Genomic DNA, 23,670 nt, shown 5'->3' with positions numbered 1-23,670 from the left:
GTCGGGAGACGGACCCTCCTCTCATTGGCTGACACCACGGTTCGCTTATTCCCCGAGCAAGGAAAAGTCACCCAAATAAATTATCAATTTTAGTTAAATTCTGACCCTTTATGAATGTTCTCGTCATATGTTAAATATGTGTACCGTTTTTAAACGGATACGTTTAATAGGGCGCCATATGGATATTTTTATGATTCATAAAAAAACTATATATTTTACAACCCAATATGTGACCGTTTGAATATCTGACACACAACACAAATAATCAACTGTTTAAATACTTTCTTAAAATAATAATGAATAAAGTCAAACAGGAGTTTTATTTTTAATTTATTTTAGATTAATTTCCCTTCATGTTGACGAACATAGAAACTGCTACAAGAAATAATCTCTCATTGTTTCTCTTTTCATATCTTTCACCAAGTGTCACTTTATCGAAGTGGGCGATCACCATTTACATACATTTTAAAAATAACTTTACACTGAATTAGATTGTTCACACAGCAACAGACGATTTCTTTGTCAAAATAATGACAAGAAGTCATTATTTTGGATCAAGGATCAAGAGGCAGAACATGTATGGGGGGGGGGGGAGCTCGTGTTGCTTTTCTATTCTACGCAGCGTAATGCAGTCACTTGAGAAAATTGATTCTGCTCGTTTTTCTGAATTAAAGACATGAATATCTCAGAATTGAGATACGTTTCTATGGAGTTAAAATTCTGCTGTTTTTCTGAATTTTCTCATAATTCCGAAAAAGTCTTCACGGATAAAAAAAAACTGCTGTTTTTCTGAATTAACAAGATACCTTGAAATTACAAGAGAAGCTCTCATTCACTAAAGAGCTGGAACTCATTCAGGGGGGGTCACCTTCGGGGGGTGAGGTTGATCAGAAGCATATCCCATGCAGGTCAGAGCCTCTCCAGCTCGTTTGTTCAGACTCTACTTTCTCGCGTGAATGCACTACGCTTCTGTGGTATTCTTTGCATTTTTAAAAAGAAAAATTTGAAAAAGCAGCTATTTTAAAAATAAAGTGTTTCCTGAGATCCAAAGCTGTGCAGCAATGATTCTGAATGGGTGGGTAATCTGACCCCGTAGAGGCATCCACATGCAGCTGATGCACACGGAGGCTGAAGCTCGGGCATCAGGCCTTTCATTACACTGAGGTCCAGCCTTGAGGACGTGGGGCCCCCATGTGGGGCGGGATAGTGCAGAGCGGGCCCCTAGTGGTTCATCAGCCCACTGCCCGTGGTCCCGTGTCCTCGTTAGGACCAGGTGACCTTAACGGGCTTGAAGGTCCAGGTGTCGGGGTGTCCCATGTGCAGCAGGTCCTTGTAGGGCGAGGTGCTCCACTGGAAGGGGGGCACCTGGTCTGCGGTCGGCCCGTTCACCGCCAGCATCTCGAACCCCCGAGACATCACGTACGAGGTCATCTGCAAGCGGCACAAGGCCAGAAGCGTTACGTGCACGCACTTATTGTATGTTGAACGTCCTGGCCCTAAAACAGTACTGAGCATCGTGTGGGCTCTTATCCTAGCTGTCTCTGTTGTACACAGGGAATGGGTTAACCTAGTGATGGTTAGTGCTTGGCACTTGGTTCTATGAACGTCCTTACTGTACCCACAGCGATACATTGTTGTTTCTCTTTCTTCTGACAAATGTACTTAATGTACATCGCTATTCTACGTCGATAAAAGCGTCTGCTAATCGCCCTCATTGTAAATGTAAATGTAATGTATTCTGAGGCTAAATGCTCTCTATTGCTACCTAAAGGTTTCCTGCAAGGCAGTAATGCTTTTTTTTATTGAAGCATTGCTTGTTAGAACTCCGCCACAATAAAAGCCCCATAAACCAGACGTCTCCGAGGAGAAAGGGCCGAACCTTCATGTCCGTCCCTCCGTGCGGCCTCTGGGTCAGAGCCCCAAACGGGTAGGTCCCGTCGGCGGGGTTCAGGTCCGAGCGGGCGGAGATGGCGTTCTCCCCGTTGGCATGGGGACTACAGGCGTCGCACTGCGACAACGGATCCTCTTTGTAGTTATTGTACCTGAGGGGGAACAACGGGGAGGAACCTCATGAATAAAACTACAAATCTACATCCTACACAAGTCGTTACCAGCCGGTCGCGACCTCGGCGCCAAAGGCTCACAGATGAAGGCCCACCTCATGAGGCGGACCATGGAGTCCAGGTCGGTGACGGCCGTCTGGTTCCGTCTGAAGATCTGAGCCCGGGGACTCTGGTCCAGAGAGAACCAGGGGCCGAACTTCTCCACCAGCTCGTTGCAGCCGCTGGCGTTGAAGATCTCTGGGTAGTACCTGCTCAGGGGCAGAAGAGGGAGCATGAAGGGAACATCACTAGGGAACACCACCAGGGAACACCCCTAGGGAATAGGGAACACCACTAGGGAACACCACTAGGGAACACCACCAGGGAACACCCCTAGGGAATAGGGAACACCACTAGGGAACACCACTAGGGAACACCACTAGGGAACACCACCAGGCAACCGGCAGAACGGACTCTTTTAGCTTGACCTCAATAAACTAAGGGTGAACATTTTAATATATAAACTAAACCAATGGTGAATAATTAAATATATAAACTTAACTAAAAGGTGAATATCTAAATATATTACCTAAACTAATGGTGCAATAGGGAGAACATTTTTTGGTTGTTCTGATATGGATTGTGTGCTTGTACTGTTCTCAGTCTAACCTCGAAGACGCGTTGGATAAGTGTACAACATAAAAATAAGGATGCAGTCTGTACTTACGGGATATTGAAACTGGCCCAGTATCCTTTCTCCCGCAGCTCGTGAGACTTATCCCCATACATCACCAACCCCCTGAAGCAACAGTCAGCGATTGATTACGTCTCGAGGACAAAGACAATCAGCGGGTTGAGCCGATCAATGACTGGGACTCACGGAATCTGCTCCAGAACCGTTAGCACCCCCTCCTTCAGGACTGGCAGCCCGGGAATGAACTGGTTATAGTCCACAATCATCCACTGATTGTTGTACCTACAAGACAAAGCTCATCTGGTTATGCTCACGTCAGTTTAACAAGAATCACAATCGTGTTGTTCAGCGTTTTACAATGTTTGTTTACAGAGTCCAATGTCGATCCACCTCCAACCAGCTGCCAGAGCTTTAGCTGTGAGGCCCAGAGAGACTGGGAATCACCCAAAAGGTACTGGTAATCACCCAAAAGGTACTGGGAATCACCCCAGAGAGACTGGGAATCACCCCAGAGAGACTGGGAATCACCCCAGAGGGACTGGGAATTACCCCAGAGAGACTGGGAATTAACCCCGGGGAGACTGGGAATCACCCAAAAGGGACTGGGAATCACCCCAGAGGGACTGGGAAACAGAACAGAGGGACTGGGAAACAGAACAGAGGGACTGGGAAACACCAGAGGGACTGGGAAACAGCACAGAGGGACTGGGAAACACCAGAGGGACTGGGAAACAGCACAGAGGGACTGGGAAACAACCACAGAGGGACTGGGAAACAGCCCAGCGGTGGTCTGTGAACTCACGTCCCGCTGTTGTGCTTGCTGAAGACCTGCGCCCACTGCTGTCCGCTGGCCGCCAGCCGGTTGGCCACGATGTTCCGGAGCCACTCCATCACGGCGCCCGTCGGCTGCACAAACTTCCACAAGTCCGGGTTGCTGTTCCCGATGGTGGTCTCCAAGGTCACCTGAAGGAGGAGAAGCAGCCTTTAATCACGGGGGGATCAAGAGTCGGATCGCTACGTTATATATATAATCGTTTTCTAAATACTCTAATTCAAACTCTTAATTCAGTCCAGAGTATACTTAAATGGAGTCCCAAACGCTAGCATGACGCTAAATAAAGAAGCTAGCTGCTACATTAAGGAGCTAGATGCAACATTAAGGAGCTAGCTGCTACATTAAGGAGCTAGATGCTACATTAAGGAGCTAGCTGCTACATTAAGGAGCTAGCTGCTACATTAAGGAGCTAGATGCTACATTAAGGAGCTAGATGCTACATTAAGGAGCTAGCTGCTACATTAAGGAGCTAGCTGCTACATTAAGGAGCTGGATGCTACATTAAGGAGCTAGATGCTACATTAAGGAGCTAGCTGCTACATCAAGGAACTAGCTGCTACATCAAGGAGCTAGCTGCTACATTAAGGCTCTGGATGCTAAATTAAGGAGCTAGATGCTACATTAAGGAGCTAGCTGCTACATCAAGGAGCTAGCTGCTACATTAAGGAGCTAGCTGCTACATTAAGGAGCTAGCTGCTACATCAAGGAGCTAGCTGCGCACCAGACGGCTGCTCAGGATGTAGAAGTCGTCCCCAGAGAAGATGGATCCCGGGTAGGAGGAGAAGGCCACGGTTCCCCCGGGGACCGAAGCGCTGTCTGGTGGAGAAACACACCACGACACACACCCACTACGGGGTTAACATATGGAGCACTATCTGAAACACACCACGACACACACCCACTACGGTGTTAACGTATGGAGCACCATCTGAAACACACCACGACACACACCCACTACGGTGTTAACGTATGGAGCACCATCTGAAACACACCACGACACACACCCACTACGGTGTTAACGTATGGAGCACCATCTGAAACACACCCCCTACGGTGTTAACATAGGGAGCACCATCTGAAACACACCCACTACGGTGTTAACATATGGAGCACCAACTGAAACGAAGCCCCGTAAAGAACGCGTTTGGATGTTAAGAAACGTCAACAAAATTAAATCTAGGACTTTAACAGAGCACGATTGATTAAACATTATAAGCACGGGTATGCCCGTGTTTCCCCCAGCACTGTATGGGGACCGCCTTAACAACAATAGGGCCCCGCCTTGACTACCATTGTATAAAAATATATTAAAAATAATAATAATAATAGAATGTATTTTTTTAATTATTATGCATTAACAAACTCTCTTAGTGGAAGAAAACATAAAGATAAATAATGCATAAATAATGCATAAGTAACCCCTACCTTTGGGAGAGACGCTGTAGGAGAAGCTGTACTTCTTCATGATGCGCAGCATGGACTGGTACGTGTTCCAGGTGTCGTGGGACACCAGCAGGTCTCTGTAGCCGGGCAACAGCTTGATGAGGGCCGAGCAGGACCCCGCCCCCAGCGGGCGCGTCAGGCTCGACTTGTTGAGCGCCGACTCCAGGTCCTCGATGTCCCCGCCCATCTGGAACAGCCTGTGGGTCCACAGCAACAACACCATCAACAACACAAACAACAACAACAACAGGTTACCGGAGCGGAAGACTCGCCCATCTGGAACAGCCTGTGGGTCCACAACAACAACACCATCAACAACACAAACAACAACAACAACAACAACAGGTTACCGGAGCGGAAGACTCGCCCATCTGGAACAGCATGTTGGTCCACAACAACAACAACAACAACAACACAAACAACAACAACAGGTTACCAGAGCGGTAGACTCGCCCATCTGGAACAGCATGTCGGTCCACCACAACAACAACAACAACAACAACAGGCCACCAGAGCGGAGGAGACTCGCCTATCCTACCCGGAGCGCGGGAGCGTCGGGAGAAGGATTGATCCAAAAACACTCCATCGAAAAGGTTTCAGAACCAGACCTCTGTGAGACCGGACCGATCCCGGATCAGTCTGACCCAGGTCAAGTCCCGGAAGCGGGACCACGAATCAACGCCGTGTTTTATTGTAAGAAACCCCAGCACGGTCATGGAGTCCTTCCAAACCATCTCTACTCACAGGAAGCCGAAGGGGTTGATGGAGAAGGGCCCGTCGGGGAAGGCCATCTCGTCGTTGTAGCTGTCCTCCAAGCCCTTCAGCTGCAGCAGGGCCAGGTTGGCCTGAGAGGGAAACACAGCACAGCACGAGGAGCCGTCGTCAGCCTCCTCGGAGAGAAGAGAGCCTTGTTGTACCATGGATTCACTGCAGTAAGGGGGGAATCACCTGGTGCCAGTAAGGCGTGTTTCCCTCTTCCTGGATTTGTTCCATCACCCACTCCAGGTTGGTGGTGATGTACTTCTTTAGTCGCTGGCAGTAACCCGTGTCAAACGTCTTGGGCCCGCAGTAACCCATGAGGGTGTTCACCCAGTGTTTGTACATGAGCTGGAAGGGAATACGCACAAACACTGTTCAATTGCAGTACAGTAGAATCGGATTGTACTTCCAGCCTTAACGGAGTCTTTGAGTCGGACCTGGGAGGTGACAGCAGCCTCCACCGCCCCGGCCGCGTACGCCTGGATGCTGTCATTGTAGCGGTGACTGGTCGTGACCTCCAGGTAGGACCAGCTGACGACAAAACGACACATTAATGATGTGAGGTGGAATAGAAGTCGGATTTGTTGATGGTTTAAATGCACATTTTTCTGCAATGCCAGAATGTACAATTACAAATTTGCATTACAAATAGAGGACTCGTCGTAAATGTGATTTATAAGACGTAAACAACGTCTTATAGAGAGAGTGACTAACCCGGACTTCTCGATGTCGTCAGTAAAGTTCGCCCAGGCAACGAAGTCGTCCCGGTATCCCTCAGTGATCGTTAACTGGCCTGTCTGCAGATCGATGAAAGCTGAACTGATTTCAGCCTCAACGGGGCAATAAGAGTAGAATAACACAAGGAAAACTGACAAAACACTCTTTAAACGAGTCACTCTACGTCTCTCTCCGAACGCCATGTTTACAAGAAGTCATATGATCATTGTGGTCATGTGATCACTCTGGTCATGTGATCACAAATCGCTCCTTCAAAATAAAAGACCCTCGTCTTACCACACAAAGACAAATAAATACATCATGAACGTAATTATAAATCATTCGATTTTATTTATACATAAAATTAGGCCTACTACTATAGTCGTAATGCCTCTTGATATCATGTCAAACAGGACATTTGCAATCTCGTGAAGGACGTTGGTAGAGCTTTAACATACACTTTGTTTTTTAACACACGTCCACAGGAAATCACGCGGTTCACCAAACCATTGTGTATTGTAAAACATTTTGATCAACAACAAAGCTACGCGTTCTGGTCTTCTGCTCCGCCGGTCTCTATCGACTCAATGATCCCCTCCATCAACTCAGCCCGGCGACGTTTCTTATCCACAACTGAGAAGAGAGACAGGAGGGAGAGACCAGAGAGAGAGACAGGAGGGAGAGACCAGAGAGAGAGGGAGAGAGAGACAGGAGGGAGAGACCAGAGAGAGGGAGACAGGAGGGAGAGACAAGAGAGAGAGACAGGACAGAGACCAGAGAGAGAGAGACAGGAGGGAGAGACCAGAGAGAGAGAGACAGGAGGGAGAGACCAGAGAGAGACAGGACAGAGACCAGAGAGAGAGCGACAGGAGGGAGAGACCAGAGAGAGAGAGGAGACACGAGACAGAGAGAGAGAGACAAGAAGGAGAGACAGAGACATAGAAAGAGAGAGAGGGAGATGAGAGAGAGATACATAATCACATTAGTCAGAAATGTTCCTGTTCATAGTTCATGTTGTCCGGCGTTAGCATGGCGCCTCATTCCGCTGCGGTACCGTGGAAGTGTTCCGCCGTCTTCTTCCTCAGCGTCTCCACGGCGTCCTCGCCGTCCGCCCACTCCAGCACCAGCCGCCGGCCGTACAGATGGGTGCTGTGGCAAAGCGCCGTGAACGCTTTCTGCAGACACAACAGCACACGCATGACCTCATGACCTCAGCGCACATCCACGTCACATGTTGAAGAGGGATTCACAACATGGACTGCATGTTCATCTCAGTGATGGACTCTGAAACGGTCTCCGTCAGCCGCGAAGACAAATCACAACGTCGGGAAAGATAATCGCAATTAAGATTTTAGTCCTAATCAGGGAGCCCTAGGAGCAAGTCCCCGGCCACCCAACAGGGTGAAGGGTTCTATAACGCACGACCAGAAGAGCCCCCGGCCCTTCTGGACCCTAGCCTCCTTCTGACAGGGCAACGGTCGACCACTAAACTCATTAAATATGAATGTGTAAAAGCATCAACGTAAGGTAAACCCTGACATAAGTGCACACGGTCGGCCGTCCTCATGTGAACCTCACGCCCTCACCTTGGCGTCCTGCTTGGTCAGGAAGTCGATGAAGCCGAAGCCGCGGTGGCATCCGTCACCTGCCGACTTCTTAGGGAGACGGACGGTCTGGAGCTCACCGAACGTACTGGAGAGGAGAGGAAACGAGGAGGGAAGAAGAGAGGGGAGGAGAGGAGAGGAGCGATGATGAAGGGAAACCCTCATCTAACACTTAACCTGTGTTCAAATATTTTGTAGACAAAATGGAGCCGTGCTGTGAGGTGAGACAGAGGGAAGGGTGAGAGGATGGAGAGAGGGGGGAGAGGGGGGGAGAGAGGGGGGAGAGGGGGGGGGGGGGGAGAGGAGGGAGAGAGGGGGGGAGAGAAAGGGGCGCGGGCTCACCTGAACAGCTCCCTGATCTCCCGGACCGAGGCCTGGAAGGGGACGTTGCGGACCAGGATCTTTGTTCCCGTCTGCTTCTTGTCCGCCTGCTTCTTCTTGTGGGTCACCTGATCAGCCCTGGAGACGAGAGGGACAAGAGCACCACAATATCATGAAGGATAATAATAATGATAACGTTATTCTGTCTAATATCCATCGGGGTCAATCCAGATCTCACACATGATCATATTTCATAAGAATTATAATAATTCATAATATCTTGTCAATTATTCTTTAACGAGCATACTCGTTAAGGTTTTATGAGCATCCTCTCACCTTATGGCCCTCTCAGAGATCTTGATGTCCAGCTGATGATCGTCCACAGAACAGTGCTGGAGGACGGAAGGGGAGAAGGGTCAATCCCGCCATAGAGGCCCGGCTTTGAGGAGGCTCCGTATACTAACCCTCAGATGCTATCGAATTATTCCAAGGTACAAATGTAGAAGGACCTCGGTATCAGCTGTCATTATGACTAATGGAAGGTAAGAAGCAGTGAAGCGAGGGCCACTATATTAGCAGCCCCTCGCTGGGTGAATGAGTCTGTACCTGCAGCAGCCTCATGGCCTTCTGGGCAGACTCGGGCTTCTGGTACTGGACGAAACCGTAGCCCATGGACAGCATCTTGCCTGGAAGTAGAAATCACACGGGGACAGTGTTAGAGATCTTACTTCCTGATATTGATGGGAACATGCCCACAAAGATTTATCTATTATCATCCAAGGACCTGGAAGTGAAGTCCTGCAAGATTCGAGAATTTGGGACGACTGATGATGAACATTTTATTTTGGATGACACTGTCGCCCCCTTCTGGTGAGTTGCAGAATTATTTAAAAAACTTTTTTTTTACAGTTTAAAAGAATGGCATAATTAAGAGATGTTGATAAACAACGATAAAGATATACATGCAGGCATCAGCACACTAGACATTGATGAACACTTCTGACCGTATTTGTATCTGTTGCCACCAATACAGGGACTTTCTCCATCAAGAACTCTGGAGCGGATAAGAAATTAAACATTGTGAAACGTACCCGTTTTGTCCTTCTTCTTGGACACCGTGCAGGAGGTCACTTTGCCACATTTGGCGAATGTCTGCCAACAAAATTATATTCAACATGAGTCAACGACAAGAGGAGAGAGGAGGAGAGGAGAGGAGTGGAGAGGAGAGAGGAGAGGAGAGGAGAGAAAGGGGGGAGGAGAAAGGGGGGGGGGGGGGGGGAGACGAGGCTGATTGTATTTTAATATGATATTTCCGACCCTGCTCTGCCCACCTCATGAAGCGTCTCCTCAGTGGTGCTGAAGTTCAGGTTCTTAACGAACAGCGTGGACCCAGGTACGCTCTCCTCCTCCTCCTCCTCTTCCTCCTCCTCCTCCTTCTTCTTCTCCTTCACGGCTGCGTCTCCCTGCGGCGCCGGAGCGCTCGACGTCGTGGACACATCTACCAGACACAGAGCTCACGTCAATCACTGCTCGGTGCCCACCAACCACGACCTTCTGGACGGCGCGAGGAGGAACCGTACCGGCTGTGGGCGGGGCGGCGCTGAACACCCCCCCTGGGGCCCACTCCAGGTACAGCGGGATGTGGTGGAACTGGGGGGGGGGGAGATGGGGAGAAGGTCAGTGGTCAGCCGGCCTGGGAACCGCACACAGCTCAGGCTGGGTTCGCTCTACCACGGGTCAGCTCAGGGAGGTGCTAGGCCCTGCAGCCAGCGTTGCCAGATTGGGTCGTATTTCCCGCCCAATCTGGCAACCCTAGGTGCAGCACGCTGCAGCCAGGGTTGCCAGATTAGCGCACATGTAAGGGCAGGTGGGCAGTGTTGCCAGATTGGGTCGTATTTCCCACCCAATCTGGCAACCCTAGGTGCAGTATAGTACAGTGCACTAGTTAGGTATACTAGAGTACAGTACAGTGCACTAGAGTAAGGTACAGTAGAATAGAGTTGAGATAATACTAGAGTACAGTACAGTACAGTTTAGTACAGTACAGTAGTGTATAGTATAGTATAGTAAACTTTGCCAGCTTTGTGTGTCCTCCTCCACTCCCTCCTCTTCTTCTTCAGCCCCGCCCCCTCTCTCCATCTGCTTGTTTCTATTGGTTAAGGACCAGACTCCACCCCTCATCCCCCCCCACACCTTGCTGTAGGCCAGCTTCATGAAGGCCCTCTTGGCCTCGGTGGGCTCCAGGTACTCCACGATGGCGGTGAGCCCCGAGGGGGGCAGCAGCAGGCGGCCCAGGGAGCCGTGGGGCGCGAACACCGCCTCCAGCTCCTCCTGGGTGACCCCCGCCGGGAGGTTCTTCACCAGCACCACCGTGGTGCTACGGGCCGCCGACGCCTGGGGGAGATCAGAGGGGCAGGGGAGACACCAGCAGGTCAGGGGAGACACCAGCAGGTCGGAGGAGACACCAGCAGGTCAGAGGAGACACCAGCAGGTCAGAGGAGACACCAGCAGGTCAGAGGAGACACCAGCAGGTCAGAGGGGGGAGATCAGAAGGTCAGAGGAGACACCAGCAGGTCAGAGGAGACACCAGCAGGTCAGGGGAGACACCAGCAGGTCAGGGGAGACACCAGCAGGTCAGGGGAGACACCAGCAGGTCAGAGGAGACACCGGCAGGTCAGAGGGGGGGAGATCAGAAGGTCAGAGGAGACACCAGCAGGTCAGAGGAGACACCAGCAGGTCAGAGGAGACACCAGCAGGTCAGGGGAGACACCAGCAGGTCAGGGGAGACACCGGCAGGTCAGAGGGGGGAGATCAGAAGGTCAGAGGAGACACCAGCAGGTCAGAGGAGACACCAGCAGGTCAGGGGAGACACCAGCAGGTCAGGGGAGACACCAGCAGGTCAGAGGAGACACCGGCAGGTCAGAGGGGGGGAGATCAGAAGGTCAGAGGAGACACCAGCAGGTCAGATGAGACACCAGCAGGTCAGAGGAGACACCAGCAGGTCAGAGGAGACACCAGCAGGTCAGAGGAGACACCATCAGGTCAGAGGAGACACCATCAGGTCAGAGGAGACACCATCAGGTTAGAGGAGATACCGTCAGGTTAGAGGAGACACCATCAGGTCAGAGGAGACACCAGCAGGTCAGGAGACACCACTAGGTTAGAGGAGACACCCCAGAGAGGAGGAGAGGAGAGCTCCCCAAACCACCCCACCTGAGGGGTGGTTTGGGGAGGAGGAGGAGGAGGAGGAGGAGGAGGTTTGGGGAGGAGGAGGAGGAGGGGGTGTGGGGAGGAGGAGGGGGTTTGGGGAGGAAGAGGAGGAGGAGGAGGAGGAGGAGGAGGAGGAGGAGGAGGAGGTTTGGGGATGAGGAGGAAGGGGTTTGGGGAGCAGGAGGAGGAGGAGGAGGAGGAGGTTTGGGGAGGAGGAGGAGGGGGTTTGGGGAGCAGGAGGAGGAGGTTTGGGGAGGAGGAGGAGGGGGTTTGGGGAGCAGGAGGAGGAGGAGGAGGAGGGGGTTTGGGGAGCAGGAGGAGGAGGAGGAGGAGGAGGAGGAGGAGGTTTGGGGAGGGGGAGGAGGTTTGGGGAGGAGGTTTGGGGAGGAGGAGGAGGAGGAGGAGGAGGAGGGGGTTTGGGGAGCAGGAGGAGGGGGTTTGGGGAGCAGGGAGGACCCACCTGACTGAAGGAGTCCAGGGACACCCGGTTGTCCAGGAGGAACTGTCGTGTCTCCTGGACGATCTGCGTCTCCCCCAGGGCCATACGGACCGCCACACTGCCCCGGGACTCCTGGAGGGACGGAGGACAGAGGACAGGGTCACAGGCGGACACAGGGACAGAGGACAGGGTCACACACGGGCACAGGGACAGAGGACAGAAGGACACACGGACACAGGACAGAGGGACACACGGACAGAGGACAGAAGGACACACGGACAGAGGACAGAAGGACACACGGACAGAGGGACACACGGACAGAGGGACACACGGACAGAGAACAGAGGACAGAAGGACACACGGACAGAGGGACACATGGACAGAGGGACACACGGACAGAGGGACACACGATGACACACGGACACGGGGCCCCCCAGAGCCACAGAACAGAGCTCCTTGGTGCCGTCAGATACTAGAATAAACTCAATCATAGAAACACACACATGGTTTGTGGAGTCTTCGCTAGTGGTAAACTTTGGGTGATTAAAGTATTGAAGCATCTCTCAGTGTTCGATGAGGCGCCGTGAGGGCGACCAGGGGGGAGGGACGTGGGAGGGCTCTGGATCACGGTAGCTGTCGCCTGGGGAGGAGGGCAGCATACGACCTAACCACCCGTCCATCTGTAGTCACACCTGGAGCTCCGAGAGCTGGACCTGCTGGGGTCCAGGCCGCTCAGAGAGGAGGCTACTCACGTGGTCCAGCACTTGGCTCTTGGTGGTGTTGTACTTCTCGGCGATGGCGTCTGCCACGGCATTGGTCCCCACGAACAGGCTGTTCCAGTTGTGGGAGCTGAAGGAGAGGTATACAGTAGAGTTGAAAACAAAGGTCACAGGTCATTAACATAGGCTCCATGTCAATACCATCCTAATGAGATGCGTATCAAGGTTCACAGGTCATAACCACCCTAATGAGATGCGTATCAAGGTTCACAGGTCATAACCACCCTAATGAGATGCGTATCAAGGTTCGCAGGTCAAGGTTCACAGGTCTGCGTATCAAGGTTCACAGGTCAAGGTTCACAGGTCAGTTCCACCCTAATGAGATGCGTATCAAGGTTCACAGGTCTGCGTATCGAGGTTCACAGGTCAGTTCCACCCTAATGAGATGCGTATCTAGGTTCACAGGTCAGTTCAACCCTAATGAGATGCGTATCAAGGTTCACAGGTCAAGGTTCACAGTTCTGCGTATCAAGTTTCACAGGTCAGTTCCACCCTAATGAGATGCGTACCTGTTGCTGGCCGCTTTGCTCTTGGCGTCTCGCTGCCGTTTGAAGGAGGAGCCTCCGACCGCCTCTGCCGGGTCCTCCTTCTCCTTCTTTAGGGTGGAGGGCAGCAGGTGCAGCATGCGCCCCTGCAGGAGGTGAAAGGTCAATGGACGGCATTCCTACAGCGTGTTCCCAACCAGTGGCCACTCAGGGCTTTACAATATTACAACATCCACACACCGACGGCGGAGTCAGCCACGCAGGGCGACAGCCAGCTCGTCAGGAGCAGTCAGGGTGAGGCGTCTCGCTCAGGGATACCTCCACCCTCAGCTAGGAGGAGCCGGGGATCGAACCAGCGACCTTCCGGTTACCGGCCAACCCGCTCTACCTCCTGAGCGTGCCCTCACCTGGAACACGTGGCCGTCCAGCTGGGCCATGGCCGACACGGCGTTCTCGGGGATCATGTAGGTGACGAAGGCGAACCCCTTGGACTGCTTGGTGAGGTTGTCGATGGGGAACAGCACCTCGGAGAGCGGCCCTGCAGGGGAGCACCTTGTTAGCCTTCTGGGGAGCAACACCTTTCTTTGGGTCATTTGTAGATATGTTCCGATCCAATTTTTCCTTCCCGATACCAATTCTGATTCCTGATATTAAGTATCGGCCAATACCGAGTGTACCCCGATCCCAGCATCTAGCATAGCTACTGAAGACCTTGTTCTTATTGAAGGGTTCTCTTACGATGACCGCAATGTAGAGTCGGCTCACTTACTGTCAACAATTAATTTTTTTCAGAACTAGATCATATACATTTATAATAATAATACATTTGTATTCTTGTAGTTAAGCGTGAGCATCCATGTGTTTCCGACTTGGTAGCTCGAACACATGCTAGTCGGAGATCACGCGGTTCCCATTCCAACTTCCCACCTCCGACCTAACGAACGCAGCATAACACCACGCGTCTTTGTGATGTTTGTTGCATGTATAGTACCGTCATATGACGGTATCGCATCAGCGCATAGACTTGCGTACTCGCCGACGCCTATACTGCATAGACATTTCATTGTATTTGAATCCACGTGTCAGCTCACCGTGCCGGGTGAAGAGGTTCTTGATGTCCTCCTCGCTGCAGGTGTAGGGCAGGTTCCTGATGAAGATGCGGCCCGACTCGGCCACGTCTTCCTCCTCCTCGTCCTCCTTCAGCGCCCTGGCGAAGTTCGGCTCGGCCTCTTTCTCCCTCTTCTTCTTCCAGGCGCTGTCCTTGGAGCCGTCCACGCGAAACACTTCGATGTAGCGTCCGCCTGGGGTGACAGTTCCTCAGTGAGTCATACGGACACACACGTTATTACGCACCTTTACCAACGCGTGTTAAACAACTGGTGCTTATAGAACCCACCCATGTAGTCGTTGGTCTTCTGGAGGGCCTTGTCCACCTCTGCATCCGACTGCAGATCAACATAAATGTACCCTGGGAGCAGAGATAGAGAGACACGGTTAACATAAGGACGCATTACCCATAAACACCAGCACCAGTTCACAGCCGAGAGGAAGAGGAAGGGGAGGTAGGAGAGGAAGGAGGAGCGGTCCACACACCGGTTCGGCTGCCGCTCTCGTTGCGTCCGATGCGGATGGCGGCCGGCTTCAGAGGGGTCATGAACTCTCGGATTTGTTGCTGTCATGACAACAGAGGAAACAGAGGTCATCATTAATGAAGACCGTCGCATCCGGGTTGTAGAGAACAAACAATTCAAGGCTCTTCACCTTGAATTCGAAAATGACCACAAAAGAAAAAGAGCATGATGATCAGAGCGGTCCTCTGTGCTCACCTCTTTGACGGTGAACGGAGCTCCTCTCAGCTTCACCGTGAAGTCCGTGGCGGGCTCCGTCTGCACAACAGGGGGCCAGGGTCAGGGGTCGGGCGGGGCAAAGACGGAATAACGCGTGTGTGGTAAGTGTGAGTGTTCACCTCCTGCTTGGCTTTTTTGCCTCGCTTCTTCTCCCCCCCGGGGGTCGCAGCGGGCTGGGGGAGGCCGTCTTTGTCTCCACTCTCATAAGCGCTGTCCACCTGAGCCCCAGGGGTCCGCTCTTCCTCCTCCTCCTCCTCCTCCTCCTCCTCCTCCTCCTCCCCACCCTCCTCTTCCTCCTCCTCCTCCTCCTCCTCCTCCATGGTCTCCTCCGTCGGGGCCACCTTGGACCTCAGGTACTCCATGTCTGACAGGCCGCTCTTCAGAGCCTCCTTGGTCTCAGCTGAACCCAGGAACAGCCATTATATTATCATCCGTTTTATCTGATTTTACTTTCACTTTATGTTATTCTTTCTACTGATCTTAAACTCTCATTGATCAAAATGGTAAGTCTTTACATAAACACCTTCTAGTAATATTACCGTCTGCTACTTTTTTTAACGCTGTTTTGATATATCGTTCGCATAATGATTTGAAGTATCTGTGCAAGGTGATGTACATAAAGGTTGTTTTTATCATCATCATCTTAGCAACAAATCAACCCCAACAGGGGAACGGAGAGCCCACCTGGCTCTGCGCCAGTTCCCTGCTCCTCCTCTTCCTCCTCCTGCTCTTCGTCCTCTGACTGGTCCGAGTCGAAGTTAAGGTAGTCATCGTCGGCGGCGGGTTTCCTGGCGACCCGGGGCTCGGCCTTGGCGGGGGGCCGGCTGCTCTCCAGGGGGGTCGAGTCGTTGGCCCAGGTGGGCACTTGGTTTCGTTTTGTGTGAACCAAGACGAACTCCCTGAAGGCTGGCTCCTCCTCCAACTGGGGGTCAGAGGTCAAAGGTCACCGTGTGCTGCCTAGAACCGCTAGGTCTATTGAATACATTAATATCTATCAATATAATACTGCAGGATTCAGATTGGTGTGTGGACGATCGTTTTGATTCGTTGTCCTTTATTGCAGTAATAACACGCCCGGTAAACAACAGCAGAGACAAACACTCTGCTTTACAAGCAAATGATCACATAATCAGTCTGTGGAAGAGGGATCTCTAAATAAATCGTATTTTATTAAGCCAAAAGGAACCACTTACTTCATCGAGTTTCTTGATGGACGGCTTCTTTTTCTGTGGACGAAATGACAGAAGACAATTTACATTTCAACACTCGGAGACCGTGATCATTGTGTCCTCTTATGTTAGGCCACCACCTTCACGTGCTGAAGTGACACTTGTTCATTGCGGTTAAACGGATTGGTCGGTCAGTTGTGATTCATTTGTTTTAAGGTGAAGTTCGAGCTGCTGCACTATGTCAGGGTTAGGGTCAGGGCTAGGGTCAGGGTTTACCTTCAGGCTGTCTGTGTCTCTCACGGCAGCGGGTGCCGGCGGGGCTGCGGTCTGGCTGTGCTTGCTCCAGGCTTTGGTTTTTGAGGGGTCGCCAAACGCCTTACACATCTCCACCTGAACAGAACAAGTGAAGAACTCAAGATGTTTACACGAATAGCTACAGGCATGGAAACATAAAAGGCTTGTATACGGATGGAGGTTGACCCTCATCATCTCTTACTGTAACTCTCGATGTGTCCAAGAAGCTCCTGTTGAAATGTTGCTGCGCTTTGACAGCATCTTCTTCCGTTTTATATCCAACAAAACCGAACTTACGAAACTTGCCATCCTTCGTAAACTTTAACGTGCAGTCCGTTAGCGTTCCGATGGCAGCAAACAGTTCCCGGAACCTCTCCTCCTTCATCTATAATGACAACAGAGCACCTCAACATGGGTACAGAGAGGACAGGCTGCTCGTCGCTCCGGTTCAGAGTGGACCGAAGCCGAACCAGACGATGTAGCCGCCGGGTGAAGGACTTACCCCGTTAGGAAGGTTCTTAACGATGAGTCGCGACATCCTTGCTTAAATAAAAGTATTATTATCCACCGAACTTTGGTATTACAGAAGATGTCAACAAACAAGCATGGTATTAACCCGAGGTCGCCATTGATGTGGGAGGGGCTTACTGTGCCGTAAGTACGCATGCGTACGCAGTTCATACGTTTTGACACGTGAAAGCGGTCAGGGAAAGCAGTTCATTTTAAATGGATTTATGTATTCATGTTTCACTGACAACAACGATGTGACGAACACATGAATAAATTAAGATATTTAAAATGGTTTTATCACTGACCATTAAAAATTCTCCAAATGATATTGTCCTTTATTATGATAAAATATAGTATATATCATCATATGTCACATAAGTTATATTACTGGCTTTTGTGAATAACAATGAACTATGAAGAATGATGAAGCATGAAATGTAAATATTATCAACTTTATTAAAAATTAAAGCATTTCAAGATGGTGCATTTCATTACAGACTTCCCAAAACAGTCTTTGACCAGTAGAACAGTATTCAGTAAGAATCCTCTTGTTATCTTCAGCTGTCGTGATGACCTGAGTTGACTTGTTCAAGGGCAGAGCTGTGTGTTCATAGAGGGGTCGACACAATGGTTCATAGACGGGTCGACACGATGGTTTCACCTCCTGTGGTCATAGAGGGGTCGACACGATGGTTCATAGACTGGTCGACACGATGGTTTCACCTCCTGTGGTCATAGAGGGGTCGACGCGATGGTTCATAGAGGGGTCAACACGGTGGTCCATATAAGTTGACACGATGGTTTCCCCTCCTGTGAGTTCATAGAGCAGTCGAGGCGATGGTTTCTCCTCCTGTGAGTTCACAGATGGGTCGACACGATGGTTTCCCCTCCTGTGTGTTCATAGAGCGGTCGAGGCGATGGTTTCCCCTCCTGTGAGTTCATAGAGCAGTCGAGGCGATGGTTTCCCCTCCTGTGTGTTCACAGAGCAGTCCAGGCGATGGTTTCTCCTTCTCCTCTCCCATCTGGAACTCCTGGTGGATCTCCAGGAAGGTCTTACCCTTGGTCTCCGGGACGACAAAGAGGATGTATGCCCCCGCCCCGATGCACACCACCAGGAACACCAGGAAGGAGTACTGCTGCAGCCCGTTCTGGGGGAAACCACACGTCACCCTGAGGCTGAAACCCTGAGTCTGCACCCTGAGTCTGCACCCTGAGTCTGCACCCTAACTCTGAAACCCTGAGTCTGCACCCTGAGTCTGCACCCTGAGTCGGACACCCTGACTCTGTCCCCCTGAGTCTGAGACAGAAAGCCTCTCTGATTCCCCTTCATACAATAGAATAGAATGGCTCTTTATTTGGCCCGAGGGGGAATCTGTTCTTCACATGCAGAGGGTTGAATCAACAGTAAGTCCAATGAAATAAGGCCCTTTGACGAAGGTGAACTAAAAGCGTCTGCTTAATGCCCTGAAGGTAAACGTCCTGCTGTGACCGCTCACCACGATGAAGGGGAAGACCATCCCCACGATGAAGAAGCTCAGCCAGCTCACCACCCCACTGATGATGTACGCGGCCGGGCGCGTGGTCTGGGTGAAGAGCTCCGTGTTCAGGATGTTGGTTACACCACCTTCACCAGGGACAAGGTGTTAATTACACCACCTTCACCAGAGACAGGATGTTAGTTACACCACCTTCACCAGGGACAAGGTGTTAATTACACCACCTTCACCAGAGACAGGATGTTAGTTACACCACCTTCACTAGAGACACGTGTTAGTTACACCACCTTCACCAGAGACAGGATGTTAGTTACACCACCTTCACACAGAGACAAGCTGGCCGTGGTTCAGAAGCATGAGACAGCAGGGAGTCACGGCCCCTCTTACCCTGCAGCTATCTCCAGAGAAGGGCTTATTTATGGTTCCACGTTGACGCAACGCAAAGGGGTTAGGGACCCCTTACGTCCTTGCAGACCCTCCTTGTGCCTCCCAAAAAATGTAACCTTGCGTCGAGGCGACGCAGCAGCAAGGGCTGTTATTGGTCCGCTAACTTAAACCCGACGTAAACCTGACGCAGAACCAAAACAGGTTCAAGACTTTTTAGGCGGCTGCATGCTTCAGCGTTGGTGTTACGTTGTTGCGCAAAATTTACTCAAAGCAATTCATGCTCCCTTTTAGGTTGCGCGTGTTGCCAAGCAATTTACCGCCAGAACAGTAGGTGGAGTAATATGTGGAGTAAAGTTTTTCATTGAAGACGACCTCGAGAATGACGTCTTTGTCTGTGGGAGTCGTTGGTTTGTTTATGTGCCAGATCGTGTTCTCCCCATACACAGTGAATGATGGCAACAGACAGGGGGAACAGGGGTGATGAAGTTGTTGATCATTGGGGTTGTATAAATGTGCATATCTCTCTACATTTTAAAACGACATAATGTGTTGGCAGCAAAGTTAACTTCACTTCACGTTAATGCTTTTGTATATGAGCCTGCCGGGTCATCCTTGCCTTCTGGCTTTTAAAAATGGTTGTATGAAAACAGGAAATGTGATACTCCAGACAGGAAGTAGTAACCAGACCAGCAGACCAATCACAGCCTTGCAGGCTGCGCGGCTCGCGTAAAAGCTTACGTAAAAAATGACGCAAGTCTAGAAAAATCGCCCGACGCACGCAAGACGTGAGAAGTCGCGCAAGGGGCGCGCAAGGGCCTCTTGCGCTTGCGCTTACGCTTACGTAACTGAGCATAAATCGGCCTTTTGTCGATGCGACTGCGTCGTCATTGCGTTGCGTCAACGTGGAACCAAGCCTTGAGTGAGGCAGGCGTTACCTGGTCCCAAACCGAAACTCAGGATGAAGGCGAAGATGCAGGCCATGCTCACATAGGGCAGGGCGGGGCTGGCGTCCTGATGGAGCGACGACAAAAATAAATGGGCTGACAGAAATAGATAAAATGTAAAAAATAAAATGTTGTTCTTTATAAAGTATAAATAAATCAGTGACATAGTTGTTATTATAAATAAGAAATCAATCATAGCTATAGTTATTCTGCCTTCATTTCGCTGCTGACACCCTTTCCCTCGTGGTTCATGAAGTGTTCCCCTAGTGGCCGTTACCTGGTAGGTCAGGGACAAGGTGAACCCAACGCAGCAGACGGACATCAGGAAGTACCCTCCCAGGATCAACACCCTCCTGCCCAGGCGGTCGATGAGCAGCCCCTGGAAGACACGCGTCATGAGACCGCCACAGCCCCCCCCCCCCCCCCCCCCCCCGTATAAAGGTACAGCGCGTACTCACACAGGTCAGCGCAGTGATGCATTCACAGGCGCCGGTGCCAACAGTCGCATATGGAATCTTATCGGCAGCGATACCACACTGCCTGAATACAGAATCTGCATAGAAATAAATCTGGAAGGAACAAAAGTTGTTCAGTATGATAATAACCTCCCCACTGCACTATCTAACCTCAACCTCCCTACTGTCTAACCCTCTCCTCCCTACTGTCTAACCCTCCACCTCCCTACTGTCTAACCCTCCTCCTCCCTACTGTCTAACCCTCCATCTCCCTACTGTCTAACCCTCCACCTCCCTACTGTCTAACCCTCCACCTCCCTACTGTCTAACCCTCCTCCTCCCTACTGTCTAACCCTCCACCTCCCTACTGTCTAACCCTCCTCCTCCCTACTGTCTAACCCTCCACCTCCCTACTGTCTAACCCTCCACCTCCCTACTGTCTAACCCTCCTCCTCCCTACTGTCTAACCCTCCTCCTCCCTACTGTCTAACCCTCCTCCTCCCTACTGTCTAACCCTCCACCTCCCTACTGTGTAACCCTCCTCCTCCCTACTGTCTAACCCTCCACCTCCCTACTGTCTAACCCTCCTCCTCCCTACTGTCTAACCCTCCACCTCCCTACTGTCTAACCCTCCTCCTCCCTACTGTCTAACCCTCCACCTCCCTACTGTCTAACCCTCCTCCTCCCTACTGTCTAACCCTCCATCTCCCTACTGTCTAACCCTCCACCTCCCTACTGTCTAACCCTCCACCTCCCTACTGTCTAACCCTCAACCTCCCTACTGTCTAACCCTCCACCTCCCTACTGTCTAACCCTCCTCCTCCCTACTGTCTAACCTCAACCTCCCTACTGTCTAACCCTCCTCCCTACTGTCTAACCCTCCACCTCCCTACTGTCTAACCGTCCACCTCCCTACTGTCTAACCCTCCACCTCCCTACTGTCTAACCCTCCTCCTCCCTACTGTCTAACCCTCCTCCTCCCTACTGTCTAACCCTCCTCCTCCCTACTGTCTAACCCTCCTCCTCCCTACTGTCTAACCCTCCTCCTCCCTACTGTCTAACCCTCCACCTCCCTACTGTCGAACCCTCCACCTCCCTACTGTCTAACCCTCCACCTCCCTACTGTCTAACCCTCCACCTCCCTACTGTCTAACCCTCCACCTCCCTACTGTCTAACCTCAACCTCCCTACTGTCTAACCCTCCTCCTCCCTACTGTCTAACCCTCCACCTCCCTACTGTCTAACCCTCCTCCTCCCTACTGTCTAACCTTCCTCCTCCCTACTGTCTAACCCTCCTCCTCCCTACTGTCTTACCCTCCTCCTTCCTACTGTCTAACCCTCCTCCTCCCTACTGTCTAACCCTCCTCCTCCCTACTATCTAACCCTCCTCCTCCCTACTGTCTAACCCTCCACCTCCCTACTGTCTAACCCTCCACCTCCCTACTGTCTAACCCTCCACCTCCCTACTGTCTAACCGTCCTCCTCCCTACTGTCTAACCCTCCTCCCTACTGTCTAACCGTCCTCCTCCCTACTGTCTAACCCTCCTCCTCCCTACTGTCTAACCCTCCACCTCCCTACTGTCTAACCCTCCTCCTCCCTACTGTCTAACCCTCCTCCTCCCTACTGTCTAACCGTCCTCCTCCCTACTGTCTAACCCTCCTCCCTACTGTCTAACCGTCCTCCTCCCTACTGTCTAACCCTCCTCCCTACTGTCTAACTATCTAAGTTCTCCATCACCTCCACCTTCCTGCTATCTAAACCCTCAGGACCACTACACTAACTCAGCTGCCTCCAGTTGGTCTGCACTCGCTGAGAAGCATCAATGGTTCCTAAAACACATCTCTAGGTGGAGGGCAGGTCATTTGGACGTACAGCGTTTATGCCGTTGAGCTGCTGAGCCGAGTTGATGACGAAGACGGTGAGGAGCTGCCAGCGCAGGCTGCGGTCTTTAAAGAGCTCCCAGGGTTTCAGCGTCTGGACGCCTAACGCCAGGATCCGCTCACTCTCCATATCTTCCCTCTCCTTCTCAAAGTGGTCCAAACCGTTGAACCGCTTCAGGGCTACAGGGAGAGACACAGACGCCTCACATGAACTCTCTCCTGGGTGCATCCTGCAGAACCAACCAGCCGGTTCTGCACTGGGAGGGTGCTCAGCTAATCAATAACAATATCTTAAGAGGGATTTCTAAAAGGTTGTGTGGACCATGACATGACATGACACTGTTACAAGAATGCGATTGCATGCAGGCCCGCCGCTGCCTATACGCAGAGTACGCAGAGTGGGTAGGGCACCAAGTACCTGGGGGGGGGCACCAAAAATTAAGGTTTATAAAAACCTTAATTTCTCTCTACGACTCTGCGATCCTGCCGATGTCAGGATCGCAGAGTCGCTCTCGACCGCTTCCGCAAAAGATTCAAAACTCACCTGTTCAGAGTTCACCTCGACTCTGCATAGCTACCCAGCCCCTTCCGGCCACCATTGTATGTTGTACGTCCTGGCACTTATTGTACGCACTTAATCTACATTGCACTTATTCAAAGTACTTAATTGTGTAACATCTGCAGTAGCTGCTAGCATTGCTGTACACGGGGAATGGGCGATTGTTAGAACTTGCACTTGGCTCTATGAACATCTTTACTGTACTGACAGCGATATATTGTTTAACTTCTGATGACAAATGTACTTATTGTAAGTCACTTTGGATAAAAGCGTCTGCTACATGCCCTAAATGTAAATGTAAATGTAATAAAAAATAAAATAATCAATTCATTATATAATTACAAAAATATATAAATGAGTTATGAAGAGGCCAACCGTTGTTTTTTCTTAATTGTATAACCTATCACTCAATTTCGGCAAATTAGATGTTTTTACCGAATATATTAAAAAGAGGCTCCCCCCCCCCCCCCGCTAGCGCAGGGCACCGAAACGGCCAGCACCGGCCCTGGACATGGACCTGTAACAGTCTCATCACATGCAGCCGCCTGCCCCATCAGGAGACGGTACCTTCCTCACACGCCTCCTCGTCGCCGCGGTCCATCAGCAGGAAGCGGGGGCTCTCGGGGCAGAAGGGCAGGAAGAGGAGCTGCAGCAGGGCCGGAAGGCAGCTGGTGGCGAGGAGGAGGGGCCAGAGGCCTTCATCGCCCAGCAGCTCTCTGCACAAACACAGGAGGGGGTCGAACCCTGAGGCGCGGGCAGCGTCTGAAGCCCCGGTCAGGCCTGTGATCGGCGGGCCGGAA

The 23,670-nt window shown here is 51.3% G+C and overlaps 3 protein-coding genes across 3 annotated transcripts in view; all 3 read right to left on the bottom strand.

The window, feature by feature from the left end:
* Positions 1–319: 319 nt before the first annotated feature.
* Positions 320–6,703, bottom strand: plbd2 (phospholipase B domain containing 2). Its single transcript, XM_056602399.1, has 12 exons — positions 6,488–6,703; positions 6,211–6,304; positions 5,963–6,121; positions 5,759–5,859; positions 4,997–5,211; positions 4,293–4,387; positions 3,539–3,699; positions 2,923–3,018; positions 2,770–2,841; positions 2,159–2,311; positions 1,880–2,042; positions 320–1,431 (listed from the first exon to the last, which is right to left on the bottom strand). The coding sequence occupies exons 1-12, from the start codon at positions 6,691–6,693 to the stop codon at positions 1,264–1,266; spliced, it is 1,683 nt and encodes a 560-aa protein (XP_056458374.1). The 5' UTR covers positions 6,694–6,703; the 3' UTR covers positions 320–1,263.
* A 124-nt stretch (positions 6,704–6,827) lies between these two features.
* rbm19 (RNA binding motif protein 19) lies at positions 6,828–17,305 on the bottom strand. The gene is made up of 24 exons (XM_056602398.1): positions 17,141–17,305; positions 16,841–17,023; positions 16,621–16,734; positions 16,369–16,401; positions 15,860–16,097; positions 15,295–15,575; positions 15,155–15,214; positions 14,922–15,000; positions 14,725–14,796; positions 14,420–14,629; positions 13,736–13,866; positions 13,353–13,474; positions 12,817–12,913; positions 12,086–12,196; positions 10,609–10,809; positions 9,996–10,065; positions 9,747–9,913; positions 9,507–9,567; positions 9,022–9,101; positions 8,752–8,807; positions 8,437–8,553; positions 8,077–8,182; positions 7,545–7,665; positions 6,828–7,123 (listed from the first exon to the last, which is right to left on the bottom strand). Exons 1-24 carry the CDS (start codon positions 17,174–17,176, stop codon positions 7,035–7,037), a joined length of 2,835 nt encoding a protein of 944 aa, XP_056458373.1. The 5' UTR covers positions 17,177–17,305; the 3' UTR covers positions 6,828–7,034.
* Positions 17,306–17,635: 330 nt separating this feature from the next.
* Positions 17,636–23,670, bottom strand: part of slc2a11b (solute carrier family 2 member 11b) — a 14,075-nt gene continuing 8,040 nt past the window's right edge. The window contains exons 7-13 of the mRNA XM_056601737.1: positions 23,438–23,586; positions 22,304–22,491; positions 20,434–20,544; positions 20,253–20,354; positions 19,967–20,042; positions 18,645–18,772; positions 17,636–18,296 (exon numbers count right to left, since the gene is read on the bottom strand). Of these exons, the coding sequence (XP_056457712.1) occupies positions 18,087–18,296; positions 18,645–18,772; positions 19,967–20,042; positions 20,253–20,354; positions 20,434–20,544; positions 22,304–22,491; positions 23,438–23,586 (964 nt within the window). The 3' untranslated portion in view covers positions 17,636–18,086. The remainder of the gene's footprint in view (positions 18,297–18,644; positions 18,773–19,966; positions 20,043–20,252; positions 20,355–20,433; positions 20,545–22,303; positions 22,492–23,437; positions 23,587–23,670) is intronic.

This window comes from Gadus chalcogrammus, chromosome 11 (genome assembly GCF_026213295.1).
Source record: "Gadus chalcogrammus isolate NIFS_2021 chromosome 11, NIFS_Gcha_1.0, whole genome shotgun sequence".
In the NCBI taxonomy this organism is placed as follows: domain Eukaryota; kingdom Metazoa; phylum Chordata; class Actinopteri; order Gadiformes; family Gadidae; genus Gadus; species Gadus chalcogrammus.
The sequence above is the reverse complement of the archived record's forward strand: the minus strand, read 5'-3'. Positions and strand labels throughout refer to the sequence as shown.